This window comes from Perca fluviatilis, chromosome 8 (assembly GCF_010015445.1).
Source record: "Perca fluviatilis chromosome 8, GENO_Pfluv_1.0, whole genome shotgun sequence".
Lineage (NCBI taxonomy): Eukaryota > Metazoa > Chordata > Actinopteri > Perciformes > Percidae > Perca > Perca fluviatilis.
The window spans coordinates 33,390,776-33,406,216 of record NC_053119.1 but is presented as its reverse complement, the minus strand read 5'-3'; the positions used below and the strand labels follow the sequence as shown (position 1 = coordinate 33,406,216).

Below are 15,441 nucleotides of genomic sequence, written 5' to 3'. Positions count from 1 at the left end.
CAGAAGTCAAGTAACTGTCTCCCCTCCTTCAGCAGCAACTACCGTTAAGAGTGGCTTCGAGCAAGTCACTTCACCTCAGATGCTCCTGTGGATTCAAAAACTGTTTATGCTGAGCAGCACGATGTGTGCACTGTGCAGTGTTAGACTGAATAGGAACTAGCAGACTAAAACTGCTGTAAAACAACATGCATACTGATCAACCTTTTCCAGTGTTATTAGTCATTTTTCAAAATGGGTCAAGTATAAATTAACAAAACTAATCCTCGCCTCTGTCCTATTTTAGGATGGGACAAGCACTCATACGGTTACCATGGAGATGACGGCCACTCCTTCTGCTCCTCCGGGACCGGCCAACCATACGGCCCAACGTTCACCACGGGGGACGTGATCGGATGTTGCGTTAACCTCATCAACAACACTTGCTTTTACACCAAAAATGGCATCAGTTTAGGTTGGCGAACATGTTGTGTATTATATATTTAGGTGAATTGACTATCATTGTGTAGGGCGGGGTTTCGTTCAAAAAATGTCCAATACCGGTACCGATACCAGTACCCTGACTTTGATACCGGTTCCTAAACTATACTTTTTTACGATACCAATTTTATAAAAATCTATTTCAAAGCTGTCGACAATTCTGTCGGTGCATCCACATGACACAAGTCTTCTGTGATCGCACTTCACCCCCACCCCTCCTCCACACAGTTGCGACGTAGTCAAGGAGGACACAGAGGATTTAAAAAAACACGATGAACTCTTCAGAAGAGGTAATTATCTTTACTCGAGTTTCTGTGCGCGAAAGCCGCAGGACAACACAAATTTCTAAACACAGCTATGCTGAGAAACACAGAGAGAGTTGTGTGGAGCTGATAGTCTGAATTAGCTTTGTAGCAACTGATTTGGCAATGGCTTGAATGTAACGGATGTTCATTAATATCAACAAGTTACCCACAAAAGCTTTAACAAAAATAAATTACATTACACATTAAGGCAGATTTTTTTTTTTTTTAGCTCCTATGTGAGCCCTGTCTCTGTGTGTAGTTTTTCCTGCGTGTCTCTACTACGTGTAACGTTAGACAGCCAATCAGCAGTATTATTAGATCTTGGTAGAAGCACGCTGCATGCTTATTGGCTCTCTGACGCCGATGAGATTTACTCCTTCGGTATTGAAATTTGGTATTGAATGACGAGGCATTTTACAACACTCAATACTATAGAGGCAATTTGCTCAGTGCTTAAAAAGTAGGCCTATTGAATTCAGTACCCAGCCCTGTAATTGTATCACATACTAATTGGATAGTTTGTTTTTCATGCCTCTTTGCTTAATTTATCGCTTGAAATCATCATGTATACTTAATTTTAACTGTTTGTCCTTGTATCCCTTAGGTGTAGCCTTCACAGACCTCCCTGTAAGTATCATTATTTGTGCATCACATTATCATTTTCATAATATATTATCTAAACTCTTTTCCTGTTAAATGTTTTTATTGCTGCACTTTCATTGACATACCTGATTTCAGTTATCTCCATCACTGCCTCAGTTTTGATTCTGTAGCAGCTTGGCAGCTATGAACATTTGATAATTTGTCTTTGTTTGTTTTCAGAGAAAATGTTTCAGGAAAATACTCCGTATTATATAGTATGATTAGCATACTATTCCTGTAACTGTAGTGACTGGCACACTGTATAATAATATATAGCTAGATCTTGACCGTGCAGGTCCATAACTAATTGCAGCTTATGTTGGCAGTTGGGTTGGAAACTAACCTTTTTTTGTCCAGTGGCCGCAGAAACTGGAACATTCCCCTGAAAAAATAAAAAACTGTTTTACCAGCCAAATACCTTTTTAAGAATAGAACAGGAACTGAAAATCCCAGTTAGTTGCTGACCACAATTGCTGCAAGAGCAGATGGAGTAACCAACCACTGTCAAAGCTAAACGGCATACACCCGGGTGTTGGTGTTAATTTCATACCCTGTTGGTGGTTTTTGCATATACTATATAATATAATGATAGCCTAGTAAAGACAGCCTTCGTCGTTAGCCAGTCTGTTTTCCCAATGGCAGCGTTCCATTACAGGAACATAACAAGCCGTGACCTGAGGCTTTCCATAATCAATGCTTTTAATAAGTTTTGAGGCTTTGGCATGGAGTTGTTATTTTCATTTCCAGTATATTTTACAAACCAGGATGTTTTTTAAAATATATTTCATTTAAAAAGCAACAGTGGACCGACTGCACTGGTCAGTGTCCCAGTTTGGTAAGCTGTAGGTAGACAAACAGGCTTGCTGCCACCAAAAACTAATAACTATACTAGCTTGTAGCTGTCCCAAGATTATGCAACTTGATACTTAATTGGTCTCATTCACAACTATAAATGTTTATGCCTTTTGAGTATTTGAAAGAAATGTTTAAAACAATGCACAAACTGACAGATTTTTTTTTCTTCTTCTTTAATATCTTCCAGCCCAACCTGTACCCCACAGTGGGGCTTCAAACTCCGGGTGAGATCGTAGACGCTAACTTTGGCCAGCAGCCGTTTGTTTTCGACATCGAGGATTACATGAGCGAATGGCGGGCCAAGATCCATGGCATGATCGCTCGCTTCCCCATAGGAGAGAGGCTGGGGGAGTGGCAGTCTGTCCTGCAGAAGTAAGATTCAGTCCCCACATCTCCATGAACACACACACACACACACACACACACACACACACACACACACACACACACACACACACACACACACACACACACACACACACACACACACACTCAAATCTCACGATGGCTATTTCAATGTCCCTCCCACTCTTTTATAAGATGGACTAGAGTATGGAGAGAGATCTGTCACTATGAGAACACACTGTATTGAGGGATTCTACAGTAATTTCTTAAACTGAATACTCTATTCTGATTGGTCTATCACGGCATTTTATGGTCTGTATAGAAGAATCTGCTTCCATGGCCATAGCTAATTGCTGCCTCTCTGCACTGCGCAGTACCCGAGTCAGGCAGTATATTGCAGCTACAAACAAAACAATTTAAATAATAAGCAGCAAAAGCTGACCGTGTTGCGTCAGACAAGGGTACCTTTTACACAATAGATTTCAAAAACATTACACTATTTACACTGTATGTCCAAAGCCAGATATATCTTATTCCTTTGTGCCATAGAGCTCCAGTGTTGTCCAACAATGTAAGAAGAACAGTAAGAAGACCTCACTAAACTTATTGTGCATTAAGCAGACCTATCCTTTTAGAAATTTAACCTTTCAACTATTTTTGGCTGGGCTGCAGCGACCAGCCCTAGGACCTCTGTCCCTCTGTCACTCTCTGTCAATCTGTCCCCATGTCACTCTGTCCCTCTGTCCTTCTATCACTCTGTCACTATGTCCCTCTGTCACTATGTCCCTCTGTCACTGTTACTGTGTCCCTTTGTCACTCTGTCCCTCTGTCCCTCTGTCACTGAATGTGTGTGTGTGTGTGTGTGTGTGTGTGTGTGTGTGTGTGTGTGTGTGTGTGTGTGTGTGTGTGTGTGTGTTTTTTATATATTTCATCATGCAAAATTTAAACTCCAGGAGAACAGCAGGGGATGCACATTTCATCATTTATCAGAATCCAATCATTTAGATCATCTATAATATGTCTTCTATATTGTTAAATAATAGATATAGATATCCGTGGGTTTTCATGCAAGATTCGCTCGTGGCTCGCAGAAAAAAAATAAACGAGATGCCGAAGCAGTCGCTCCAGATCGGCTCCAGCACAATTGCTTAACATGGGCGCTGGTGTGCGGTAAAAGATAAACTACTCAAATAACAAAAAGACCTACACACATTATAAAGAAAGGACAAATTTTCTCTAAAAACAGAACCATCTGAAAGTTGCGCACGATGCCAGTGGAACTTCAGTTTTCACTTTCAGTTTCCAGCGAAAATATATCGGTGCACTGAAAAGAGCACAGAGTGAAGTTCAGTTTGGCTATGAATAAGTTCTGCAGCTCATCAAGACCCACAATAAGTTCATAATTGCCATGGGCTGAAACCTAGGTCTGGTCTGTTAAACAAAGTAACATTTATTACACATCAACACTTTGGATTAATCCAGAACAATAAGTTGTTGAAAATAGCATAATTACATTGAAAAGCAGTTCTCAATGATTTGTCTCAAACGTAACTTTAACATGTCATGTGATGTGCTACTTCAGTAAACAACAAACACATATTACTGGGACCACTACAGATGAACATTTAATATCTATAGTCACAATATGGACACCACCGCTGACTATCCCTTTAACAATTTGGCCACGATTAAGCACGTTGACCGTACACGGTCCAGCCATATGCTAGGTTTTAAACCTAGTCTTGTTTCATGTTTTGTCTCCAGTATGGTGTCCAGCTACTTAGTGCATCATGGGTACTGTGCCACCGCAACAGCCTTCGCCAGAGCCACAGAGACCATAATACAAGAGGAGCAGACATCTATAAAGAACAGACAGAGTGAGTGAACAGAGCAACCACGCACACATTATTTCACATTTTCATTTGACTTGTTGCAAATATAACATACAGTGTTAAGTCATTTAACAGCACCAAAGAATGTTCTGGGCTTGGTGTTGTTGTTGCTGTTTTTCTCCTAACTATCTAAGGTGTAATCTTTACTAAGTTAAGTAAGTCTTAACCCCCCCCCCCAAGAAAACTACACACTATAGCTTTCAGACATTTTTAAAACGGTTGGAAACTTATCAAACTTTCAAATCATAATGTAGGGTACTTTGGAGTCCGTCTTATAGCTTTTTTAAATTCTCATTTTTGCGATTCCATCCATGATTCTGTTATCACAGAAACTATTGGGCTCTACATTAATGCTGCCATCAGAAGAAAAGGAAAAAAAGACACTTGCCACCAGGCTAAACAACTTTTCTGAGGGGAAAACCCTGGAATACTTCCTGTACTCACTAGGTTTTACAAGCAAACTTTTCTTATCATCGAATAATACATTTCCGCTATTGATATCAGATATTACATATGGACTAGGGGTGCACCGATCCGATATTAAGATCAGATATCGGTCCCGATATTGACAAAATAGCTGGATCTGGGATCGGAAAAATTAACAGATCCACGGGCCGATCCATTCACGTGTGTCGCATGCTGGAAGAGTTGAGTGTACAAATAAATAAGAATTCAGTACATTACATCTATGTTATTTTGTCTTAGTTAGGAAGGTAATGTTTAGTTAGGAAAGTCTGGTGCCTTTAGTCTCTTCCACATGGTGGAAGGAAGTTATTAGGTGGAAGGTGTACAGTGTATTATTAATTCAACAACGGTATCGGATCGGTATTGGGTATCGAGCGATACACAAAGCCCAGGCATCGGTATCAGATAGCAATAGCACCCTGTTTCTTTTTCTTTTGTCTAATAGGAATACAGAAGCTGGTGCTTGCGGGTCGGGTGGGCGAAGCCATAGATGCTACTCAGCATCTTTATCCCGGCCTGTTAGAACACAATCCCAACCTACTATTCATGTTGAAGTAAGTCAGATTGTTTTAAAAATTAAGATTGAATGCAGGACAAAAGAAGCTGTACTGTGTGTGTGTGTGTGTGTGTGTGTGTGTGTGTGTGTGTGTGTGTGTGTGTGTGTGTGTGTGTGTGTGTGTGTGTGTGTGTGTGTGTGTGTGTGTGTGTGTGTGTGTGTGTGTGTGTGTGTGTGTGTGTGTGTGTGTGTGTGTGTGTGTGTGTGTGTGTGTGTGGCAATGATTGTTTACCGTCACTAATGCTGCTGTGGATGTTAAATTTGCTTTGACGAGAAACCAGTTGTTCCTTTTGCTTAAAAGTGTAGTTTTCCAGTAAATGCCAGTAACATCACTAAGTTGCTTTATAGGTGTCGTCAGTTCGTGGAGATGGTGAACGGTACAGACAGCGAGGTTCGCTGCTTGACTATTCGCTCCCCCAAGTCCCAGGACAGTTACCCTGGCTCACCCAGCCTCAGCCCCCGCCACGGAGCCAGCAACACACACCTGCACACCGGAGGTACACTTTATTAATTATTTATTTAGGGTTAGCTAATGAGCTCATTTTCATCTGCCGTCCTTGGGCAGGCTATTACAAATGGCCTAATATGATGGATGGATGGATGGATGGATGGATGGATGGATGGATGGATGGATGGATGGATGATCCCAAACTGGGAAATTACTGTGTTACAGCAGCAATTTACAAGGACATACTCATTCACACACATACAGAAACTACAAGAAATATACTAGAAACAATAAATAAGAAAGAAAAAAGAAGATACAATAGAGAACACCTGATAAAAAAATACACTTAGAGGAATGAAAAGAAAGTACAGTGGTGCTCATAAGTTTATGAACCCATTCTAAAGTTGACTAAAAAGAGGAATAACAAATAATCATCTTTTGGAAATTGATCTTAATGCCTTAATTAAAGAAATTAGGAAAAATCCAACCTTTAAGGACACTTCTTCTTCTTCTTCTTCTTTTTTGTGAATGAATAATGTATCGTAAATAAATAAATGTTCTTCCTTAAAATACAGGGGGCATGAGTACTGTATACACACCCCTATGTTAAATGCCCATAGAGGCAGGCAGATTTTTATTTTTAAAGGCCAGTTATTTCATGGATCCAGGATACTATGCATCCTGATAAAGTTCCCTTGGCCTTTGGAATTAAAATAGCCCCACATCATCACATTTCCCGTGCGACATCAAAGCTCTTCGAGAAAGTGCTCCACTGTTGGACCAGTGTGGAATGGAGAGGGTGGTCAGGGTCATCCATGATTCTACATACTACAGTACACTGTATGATACAACACAATACAATAAAGTACATTACAAAAGTAGCAGATATATGTAAAAACAATGAACGTGAATTAATTTACAGTGGAAGTATCCAAACACTCCTTCAGTTTCACAGTGGCTTAAAGATGTTTTGTTTTTCTCAAAGTTTGACAAAATGAAGTACACAATGAGAGGAGACACTGACAAGCGTATGGCAGCCTTTTCTATCATATTTCGCACACTTGCAGGTCTTACCAGACTAAGTTCTGTTATATTTTGCTGTATGTATGCATATGATTACAACTAAGCCAGGGTGGGGTAGGGGTGGTTGGGTTGTGTGCTTTTATTTAGTTCTCTTTGCCTTCTGTGTATAATTTGTAGTGGTTGGCTCTGACTAAGAAGACTGTTTGCCCAAACTTGTTGTGCCTGTATTGTACAACACTGTCCCCCCGAGGGTAGTTGCCCTTGTTGCCCTGCTATCCTGCATTATGAACTGACTCAGTGTGGGTGATGCAAGCCCATGTAAAACCTTAAACATGAGGCAAGCATCTGCAAAATGTTTAAAACTATCAATATTAGATACATTTTACTTTTGTAATTTCTGGCAATGGTGGAAGCAATTGGCCTTTCGGTCAGGGGGGTAAAGAACCTCAATTGGTTTCAGTTTAGTTGTCAGTCTTACTTGTGACCAGCTATTAAAACAGTATGTTACTGTATGTAGGAGAAGATCATATGTAGAAGGTTGGCTGCCTCTGTTGTTGTTGTTAGATATGGTCTTATATGCCTAAAGTTCGCAAGGTTGAATTGGATGGTACTGGCCACCTTTTTTAACATGCTTTTTAAACAACAGATTTGAATCTAGAATGATTCCAAGGCATTTAAAGTCAGACCCCACCTTGAGCTTTTCATGCTCATCTCCTCTAAACTTCTGCCCTTTTCTCAAGAGCAACAACCTGACAAAGATGGAAATGTGATTTTTCCCATCACTGTAGGAAATGAGATACAGTATGAGTCTGTGTTTTACTGTCACCCCTCCACACAGAAGCAGACAGCCCAACCTGCAGTAACGGAGTGACTCCCCCCAACAAGTCAAAGAGCCACAGTGGCACAGGCAGCAGCAGCATCAAATACCCCAGTGTGTCCTCCTCTGCCTCCTCTTCCACCTCCTCCTCCCCTTCCTCCGTCAACTACTCCGAGTCCAACTCCTCCGACTCCACGAAGAGCCAGCCACACAGCGCCAATAGTACCCAGGAAACCAGGTAATCTGTCCAAAAACAACAGATGTGTCCTTTTATCAAAAAAAAGGCTTGTTTATTGCTAAGGCCATATGGTTACATTTAAATGATTTATTTAAAGTGGCTATATGTAACTTTCAGTTTGTGTTGATTCTAGCGCCCCCCTTTGGACAAAAGCAGTAGTGTTTTTACTACACTTGCTGTCGTAAAAGGTCTGTTCTTTAAGGTGATGTATTACCAAGTTAGCGTTGCTTGAACAGAAAATTATTAATTTACAATAAGAGAATACGTGGCATTTTAAGTGTTGCATATGGTAACTTAGCCTACTTTGGATGTATCGTGAGCTAAACCAGGTAACGTTTTATCACTGTCACTGTCACGAGCCAAAGCATTACGAGTTTGTTGTAGCAACCAACGTCATAATAACTTTCGATTTTATATAGCGCATTTCATGAACACACATTACACAGGTACAGGGGGACAAAGGAAAAGAAAATAGTAGGCCAACACAAAGACGGACTGAAGGGAATAAACGTCCGCGCTAAAAATAAGGGGGACGTAATTTAATGTCGGCTACTGACGTAGCCTAGAACCACATTCACAAACCACAATCTAAAGTTATTTCATGAATGAAATAGACATATTACATACCTGAGGGCCAATTCGGGGTCTGTTTTCAGTCATTTACAATCCCCGTAATTGTCTCCATCTGTTGAAAGCCCGACCGAGTGTGACTCGGGTTTCGTCCGTTGTCTTTCATTTTCCCTTTTAGCTTTTAGTTGTTCTTCAGTCATTTCCTTTTTTCTGTGATGGCCCTGCCCCAGATTTAGCAGATAACTTCAAAAATAAAAGTAAAATACAATTAGGCCTATATAAAGAAATCTCCTGCTACCTTTTACCTGCATACTCACTAACACAGGCTTTTCCGGTGTTACACTGAAATCTGTGACCCATCAGAATGTGTGCTCTGTAGCGCTGTCTTCCTTCCTCGCCACTCATTTGCTGTGAAACGACAAAAAGAAGAAACACTAGATGGCAGAAGGGTATTTTATGGTGTACATGTAACAACATCGTCATGACAGGAAGCAACAGGGTAGCATCTTGGAAGGACAGTTCTGTTTCTTTTCCAGTCTCCTTCAGCATAAAATATTAACATGTTCATATTATTTTTCATCCTTTGAGTTGAGTTTAACGCCTGTGTGTGTGTGTGTGTGTGTGTGTGTGTGTGTGTGTGTGTGTGTGTGTGTGTGTGTGTGTGTGTGTGTGTGTGTGTTTAGTGACAGTGAGATGGAGATCGAAGCAGAGCACTATACCAATGGGGTTGTTGAGGGCTCCTCAGCGCGGATCATGAATGGCACATACAAACACGAAGAGATCCTTCAGCCAGACGACAACAGCATTGGCAATGGGGTTGCAGGTACACACACACTCTCTAAACTCTGCATACTCCGGTTAGTAGCATATAAGCAACATAATGCATTTCTTGCTTTTGTTTCACCTTTTCTTTCCTTTATGCAATACATTTTTTTGTGTTTTTTTTGTATAGCTCGCCTTTCCCTTTCCCTAATATTTCCCTATATTTTACATTTAACTTCCAGCAAGATGTTTCTATCGGTCTACCATTAACTGTGTGTTTATTGCCAGCAGATGAGGGCTGTAGTAATGGTAGACAGCTCTGTGGGGGCAACCAAGCAGCCACAGAGAGGATGATCCATTTTGGACGGGAGCTGCAGGCGCTAAATGAACAGCTGGGCCGCGAGTATGGCAAAAATGCCACACACAAGAAGATGTTACAGGTACACGCACACATCTGCACGTGCACACACTTTTTGCTTTCAACAAAAAGCTGTGCCATAACAAATTATAGTGATGCCAAAACTGGTCTGAAGAGATTTCTTCTGTTGGCACAAGTTAAAATCTTGGTCGCAGCATTCTGTACACGCTGCAGGAATTTGAGCAATGTTTGATTTAGGATGTGCTGTAATAAAGCAGATAGAGTCCCAACTGTAAGTTCTGTGGTGCACCGGAGAAAGACGAAATTACTCTGCACTGCAGGCTATGTCCTCTGATTCATAAGCAGCCGCTCTAAGAACAATAGATAGTCTGTGGAAAAACACTATAAACTGTATGGGAATGATAAAGCTTCTGCCAAGGGGGCTTGTCTGTTTGTTAAACACAGACCTTTTTCTAACATAAGAATTTTGTACTAATTGCATTATAGCAAAACCTGCATCACAACAAAATTGGCCAAAAGCATACAGTTTAGGTTTGATATGTTAGATGACACGTGGGATTCAAACATGCGGTCCGTGCACAGTGAGAGAACCAAAACACAGAGCTGAAAGAGGCTAAATTCTGTAAAAAACTGCTAAATTGAGTGTTACACAGGGAACACACCTCCAGCGAAGCGTCGCAAAGCACAGATTCGTACCCGATCGTGCTATTGGCTGTTTATACCAGCCGCGTATTTCTCCACGCCGGTCACAAAGCGATCCTTCTCATCTCCACTCTACAACACGTCTCTCTCTCTCACTCTCACTCTCACTCTCTCTCTTCCCGTGTGTGTGTGTGTGTGTGTGTGTGTGTGTGTGTGTGTGTGTGTGTGTGTGTGTGTGTGTGTGTGTGTGTGTGTGTGTGTGTGTGTGTGTGTGTGTGTGTGTGTGTGTGTGTGTGTGTGTGTGTGTAAACCTGGTTTTATTTTGTAAAGTATCCGGCTGCACTGCGGCCTACTTGTATGTGATTATCTGAGACCCCCGAAACAATGGCTGCAGCGTGCGGGCCGGCACGGCCCGGTCACGACCTGGCACAGCCACTCTGCTCCTGATCGCAGCTGGTGTGGATATATATATATATATATATATATATATATATTATGTGTACTGTATTGAAATGACATTTATTTAGGAAGCACTGAGGACAATCTTGTCATTCATCGAACATTTGCCCTCAGAAATGTATGGATACATGTAGGAAAGGTAGACTTGGTGCCAAATGACACATTATAAGCCCAACCTAGGTAGCTGCAGAATGCATTCATATTTTTTTTGTTTGTCTGTGTAGGATGCATTCAGCCTGCTAGCGTACTCGGACCCGTGGAACTGCCCCGTGGGCCAACAGTTAGACCCTACACAGAGAGAATCTCTCTGCTCCGCACTCAACAGCGCCATACTGGGTAAAGAGCAAACACAGACACATACTGTGTGTTACACTGATACATATGTATTCAAACTATTACTGCAATATTTTTTTTTTTTACTGTAACATCATGACAATGTAACATCCATGTGGCAAAAAGAAAGCAACCGCTTGACGTTGTCCCTGCCTTAGATATTTGAGTCTTTCATACCCAGCACACACAATTGGATCCATTGTGACTCATGTGTTGCACCCCTGGCTTCCTGTGTTTTTTCTGCTCCAGAGTCCCAAAATCTGCCTAAGCAGCCTCCACTGATGTTAGCGCTCGGCCAGGCCACAGAGTGTGTTCAGCTCATGGCCCGAGTCCGGTCTGGTTCCTGCTCCTTCGCCAGAGTAGACAACTTTTTGCACTAGCCCAGGTCCAGGTGAGTAAGTTTAAGTAGTAGAACAGCTGGAACACACCGCACGCGTAAGCTATTTTTATTTTGCCGCCCATGTTATCCAATCCACACCGGGCGCGTAGCATCCATCCGCGTAGGCCTGCGCGCTGCAGCGATAGTGTCTGCGTCTCCTCTATTTCTTGCCCCGAAACGCGAGCGCAGGTGTCAAGCCGGGCAGGTAATTACATACAGGAAGACCACGGTGCAGCCAGATGTTTTACCAAAATAAAACACATTTCAAAATAAAACAACCAGGTTGAGAGAGAGAGAGAGAGAGAGAGAAAAAAAAAAAAAAAAAAAAAAAAAAAAAAAAAAAAAAAAAAAAAAAAAAAAAAAAAAAAAAAAAAAAAAAACTTCAGCGACACTTAACTTCTCGGTGTGTTCCAGCTGTAAGACATGAATACCAAGGCCACGGACAATTCTTGTTTCAGACTCAAATCTTTTATTTGACAGTTAATCACAGCTCTAAATTAGTGCTCATTAATTCCATTGTATTTCAGCCTAGATCTGATTCAAAGTTATGGCCGTTCTGACTATGGGTCATGCTAACTTTTCATGATTCGGCAAGGTGGACACCTTTAAAACAACATACTGTATTTCATGGCACACACTTTTTAGGACTTTCCCGTTAGACCTACATTTTACACAAATCCTTTCAAACACTCAACCGTCCAACTGAAAGTAAACTCAGAAATTAGCTCCCTGGATTACCAATTGTAGCTAACTGCATCAGGGCTCCAGACTAACCTTTTACATTGGTTGCACTGGTGCACCAGCACATAATTTAGGTGCACCCAAAACATTTTATATTCCATACGTTTTAAGCGTTTTTTTCAGTCACTATACACATTGGTTATTTCTTAACAATGATTGTAAACGGTAATAAAGGTGCAGATACATGTCTATTCTTTATTTAAATCACAGCACAAACATGAAATTGCAATAACTTCAATTGTATAAAAAATATCCTGAAAAAGTTAGGATGATTTGGGACTAAAACTTAGTAAAAGGTAGCTCTTCTTTGGCTATATTATAAGTAGTGTTAAAAAAAATTCTTACTGCTTCAGTTTGCCGCTGCCTGGCCCTGAAACACTGCAGGGAGGGGGGAAATTTAGCTTTTTTAACGTTTCAATTCGGAACGTTGATGATCCGACAGCTAAAGCACTGTTCCCAGCCATGCCTTGGCCTCACTCTTTACATGCAGTAAATGCAGTGCCTTTTTATCATATCTGAGCCACGGAAATGGAACAAGCCATTTTTTGCATAGGGCATGTATTTTGGCCTTTTTTTTCTGAGTAGGCTGAGGCTAGGAGTCAGGTTGGGTCAGGGAGGCATCTTAACGGGGACAGGGGAGACAGTTACCTCCACCAATGATGTTGGTCTGGGCATTTGTTCACAGCGACACACATGTTAACAAACCGGTGTGCATTCATAGCTTGGTTTGCCCCAAAGTGGATCCCTTTTGACGTTAGCTAAAATATTTAATCCAGACAGTTCTGTGATTTTCTTCAGTCAGACTTTGAGACAATCATTTGAAAGATTTATTTATTTATTTTTTTAGAATGCTTTAGGATGCTTGTGGTGCTTTCTCTGATATACATTGTTTTTCCAGGTTCACATTTCACAAATCTCTACAACAGTGGCGAGTGCAAAGTTAACATAACCCATAGGAAAAATGGCCACAATTATGAAAATGAGAACCAGGTTGAAACATATCAGAATGTCCTGTTTACTAAGCCACATGTGACATTTGGCATGTTTTGAAGCATATGGAATATTAGTGAAAATACTGTTTGGCTGCAGGGTGTACGCAGCATGAACCACCTAAGTCTCCGTCCGTTATTTTCCTACAGTGGAACACATCATTGTGAATTACATCAATGAAATGAAAAATCATTCGAATAACATATACACTGGTCAAACAGTATATGAATTAAAAGAAATGGCAATTACTCCCAAACAAAATAAAAATACCAAAACACCAAATCAGTGCTGTACACGTATAGTTTTAATTGTGCTACATTCATTCATTACCTTGCTTAGATGATTACCCGTCTCTCCACAGGTTAATGTTAAGTAGCACTGAGAGAAGAAGGCATGTCCAGCAGGTAGTTGTCGTGGCAACAGGGGAAAGAGCATGCGCGTGATTGGTGTGTTTGGCTGTCCGTCAGACCGAGCCAGCGGCACAGACAGAGGAACAGAGGAGAGCGGGAGAGAAGAAAGCTTCCTTTTAATTTAGTATTATCAAATAAAGAAATGTGTGACACTATTTAAAGATAATTAATTATTATTCTGTTTATCTAGCCATTTTATAGTTTTTTTTTTTTTTTTGTCAGTTTGTTGTGCTCATCCTGGACAAAACAAATTGTGAATCCCCTTTTTATTTTTTCTTCTGTTTTAATGGGTGGATTTTGATTCCCTTTGTTCAGTATTTTACTCACATTGTTGTTGTTCACCAAATCACAGACCACAATACCCACATCTGGCTACCACGGTAACCCCCCACAACTGTAGGTCAACTTAACAAAACCTGAGGTATATTAAACATCATCTTTGATAAGATACAGAAGACAGACAGACTCTTAGCCCTTTGTCCTTCTAAAATACTACAAAGTGCATCCATTACTGAAATACATTCAGCGAACGAGTGCTCGGCATGAAAAACACCGTTGATTGTGTGGAGCAGATCATTAGCTCTGGTCAAGGCCGATGCTGTACAGTAGTTAACACTGCCACTGATGTAAAATAGAATATGGACAAAAGTGGGTCCCTAAATTATTACACCAGGTTGGAAATAACAATTGAGTGCTGTGTGTCACAGTATTGGAATTCCCTTAAGAACAAAATAATTTGCACAGGTTAGACACATCCTGAAAAAAAAGCATCACCTCTGTATAAAAACATAATTGAAGGGCCTCTGTAGTGGCAGAACTGCCAGTAACTAGGCGGAGAGGGTGGTGACAACGGTTAAATTGGAATATTGAGGTGTTGGAGTCTTAATTTTACTGTAACAACCACAGCACCGACCAATCAGTGATGTGATTGCATGGGGCAGAACTCCGTACCAGCTGCAGCTACAACACCTGCTCTCAAATCCCAACCTAACACTATTATCATGGTTTGCCTTGATGCCAGCAAAAAGGAAATCACTATCAAAGGCAGACTAACAAGCACAGTGTATGGCTGGTGAAAAGTCAAGTCACCCCTGGGGATTTCATTTTTTTTTTTTTCCTGACCTGCTCTGTGCATGTGCTGTCGCAGTTGGAATTTTGAATAAAGAGGTAAAATAATTTGCCTAACAAGAAGGTTTTTAAGTCTCGGGTGATAATCATGTGATAATTAAGTCACGGTCTCACAGTTTCTTTCATTCTGGGCATTTAATTCCAAACATCTCAAAGGTTGTTAAAACCAGTTGTGTGTGTGTTTTTTTTCCCCCACTCAGACCCCTCCATTTTTCTAACACCCATAAACTTGACTTGATTACAGTATGTCCTGTTGGACAGGAGGACAAAGCCAGGTTCATTTATTGAGCCCAAATCCACAAGTTTGTCCCAGAGTGCCTCCCAATATGTACAATAACTAACAAAAAAATGGAAAAGAAGGATATTTTTTTATTGTTTAGGTTCGCTGCTGGCCACCATGAGATTTAACATCGCTCCTGTTTTAGAGTCCGATCAGTGGTAAAAACTACTTTTACAACAGCATGACATTAAAGCTATGACTCCTCACTGTCAGCCACTTTGTATGGAGTCCCAAAGTGTTTGATAGTAAGTGAATAAATAGGACATTATGAAATATCATGAATGAATTGAGTAAAATGTTTAATT

At 40.8% G+C, this 15,441-nt stretch overlaps 1 protein-coding gene across 1 annotated transcript in view; it reads left to right on the top strand.

Moving 5' to 3' along the window:
- The window catches only part of ranbp10 (RAN binding protein 10), a 40,996-nt gene extending 27,113 nt beyond the window's left edge, over positions 1 to 13,883 (top strand). Inside the window, exons 4-15 of the mRNA XM_039807501.1 lie at positions 284 to 451; positions 1,387 to 1,409; positions 2,467 to 2,651; positions 4,389 to 4,501; positions 5,427 to 5,535; positions 5,886 to 6,034; positions 7,847 to 8,063; positions 9,317 to 9,456; positions 9,687 to 9,835; positions 11,100 to 11,211; positions 11,458 to 11,599; positions 13,680 to 13,883. Coding sequence (XP_039663435.1) covers positions 284 to 451; positions 1,387 to 1,409; positions 2,467 to 2,651; positions 4,389 to 4,501; positions 5,427 to 5,535; positions 5,886 to 6,034; positions 7,847 to 8,063; positions 9,317 to 9,456; positions 9,687 to 9,835; positions 11,100 to 11,211; positions 11,458 to 11,588 — 1,496 coding nt within the window. The 3' untranslated portion in view covers positions 11,589 to 11,599; positions 13,680 to 13,883. The remainder of the gene's footprint in view (positions 1 to 283; positions 452 to 1,386; positions 1,410 to 2,466; positions 2,652 to 4,388; positions 4,502 to 5,426; positions 5,536 to 5,885; positions 6,035 to 7,846; positions 8,064 to 9,316; positions 9,457 to 9,686; positions 9,836 to 11,099; positions 11,212 to 11,457; positions 11,600 to 13,679) is intronic.
- The last annotated feature ends 1,558 nt before the right edge of the window (positions 13,884 to 15,441 follow it).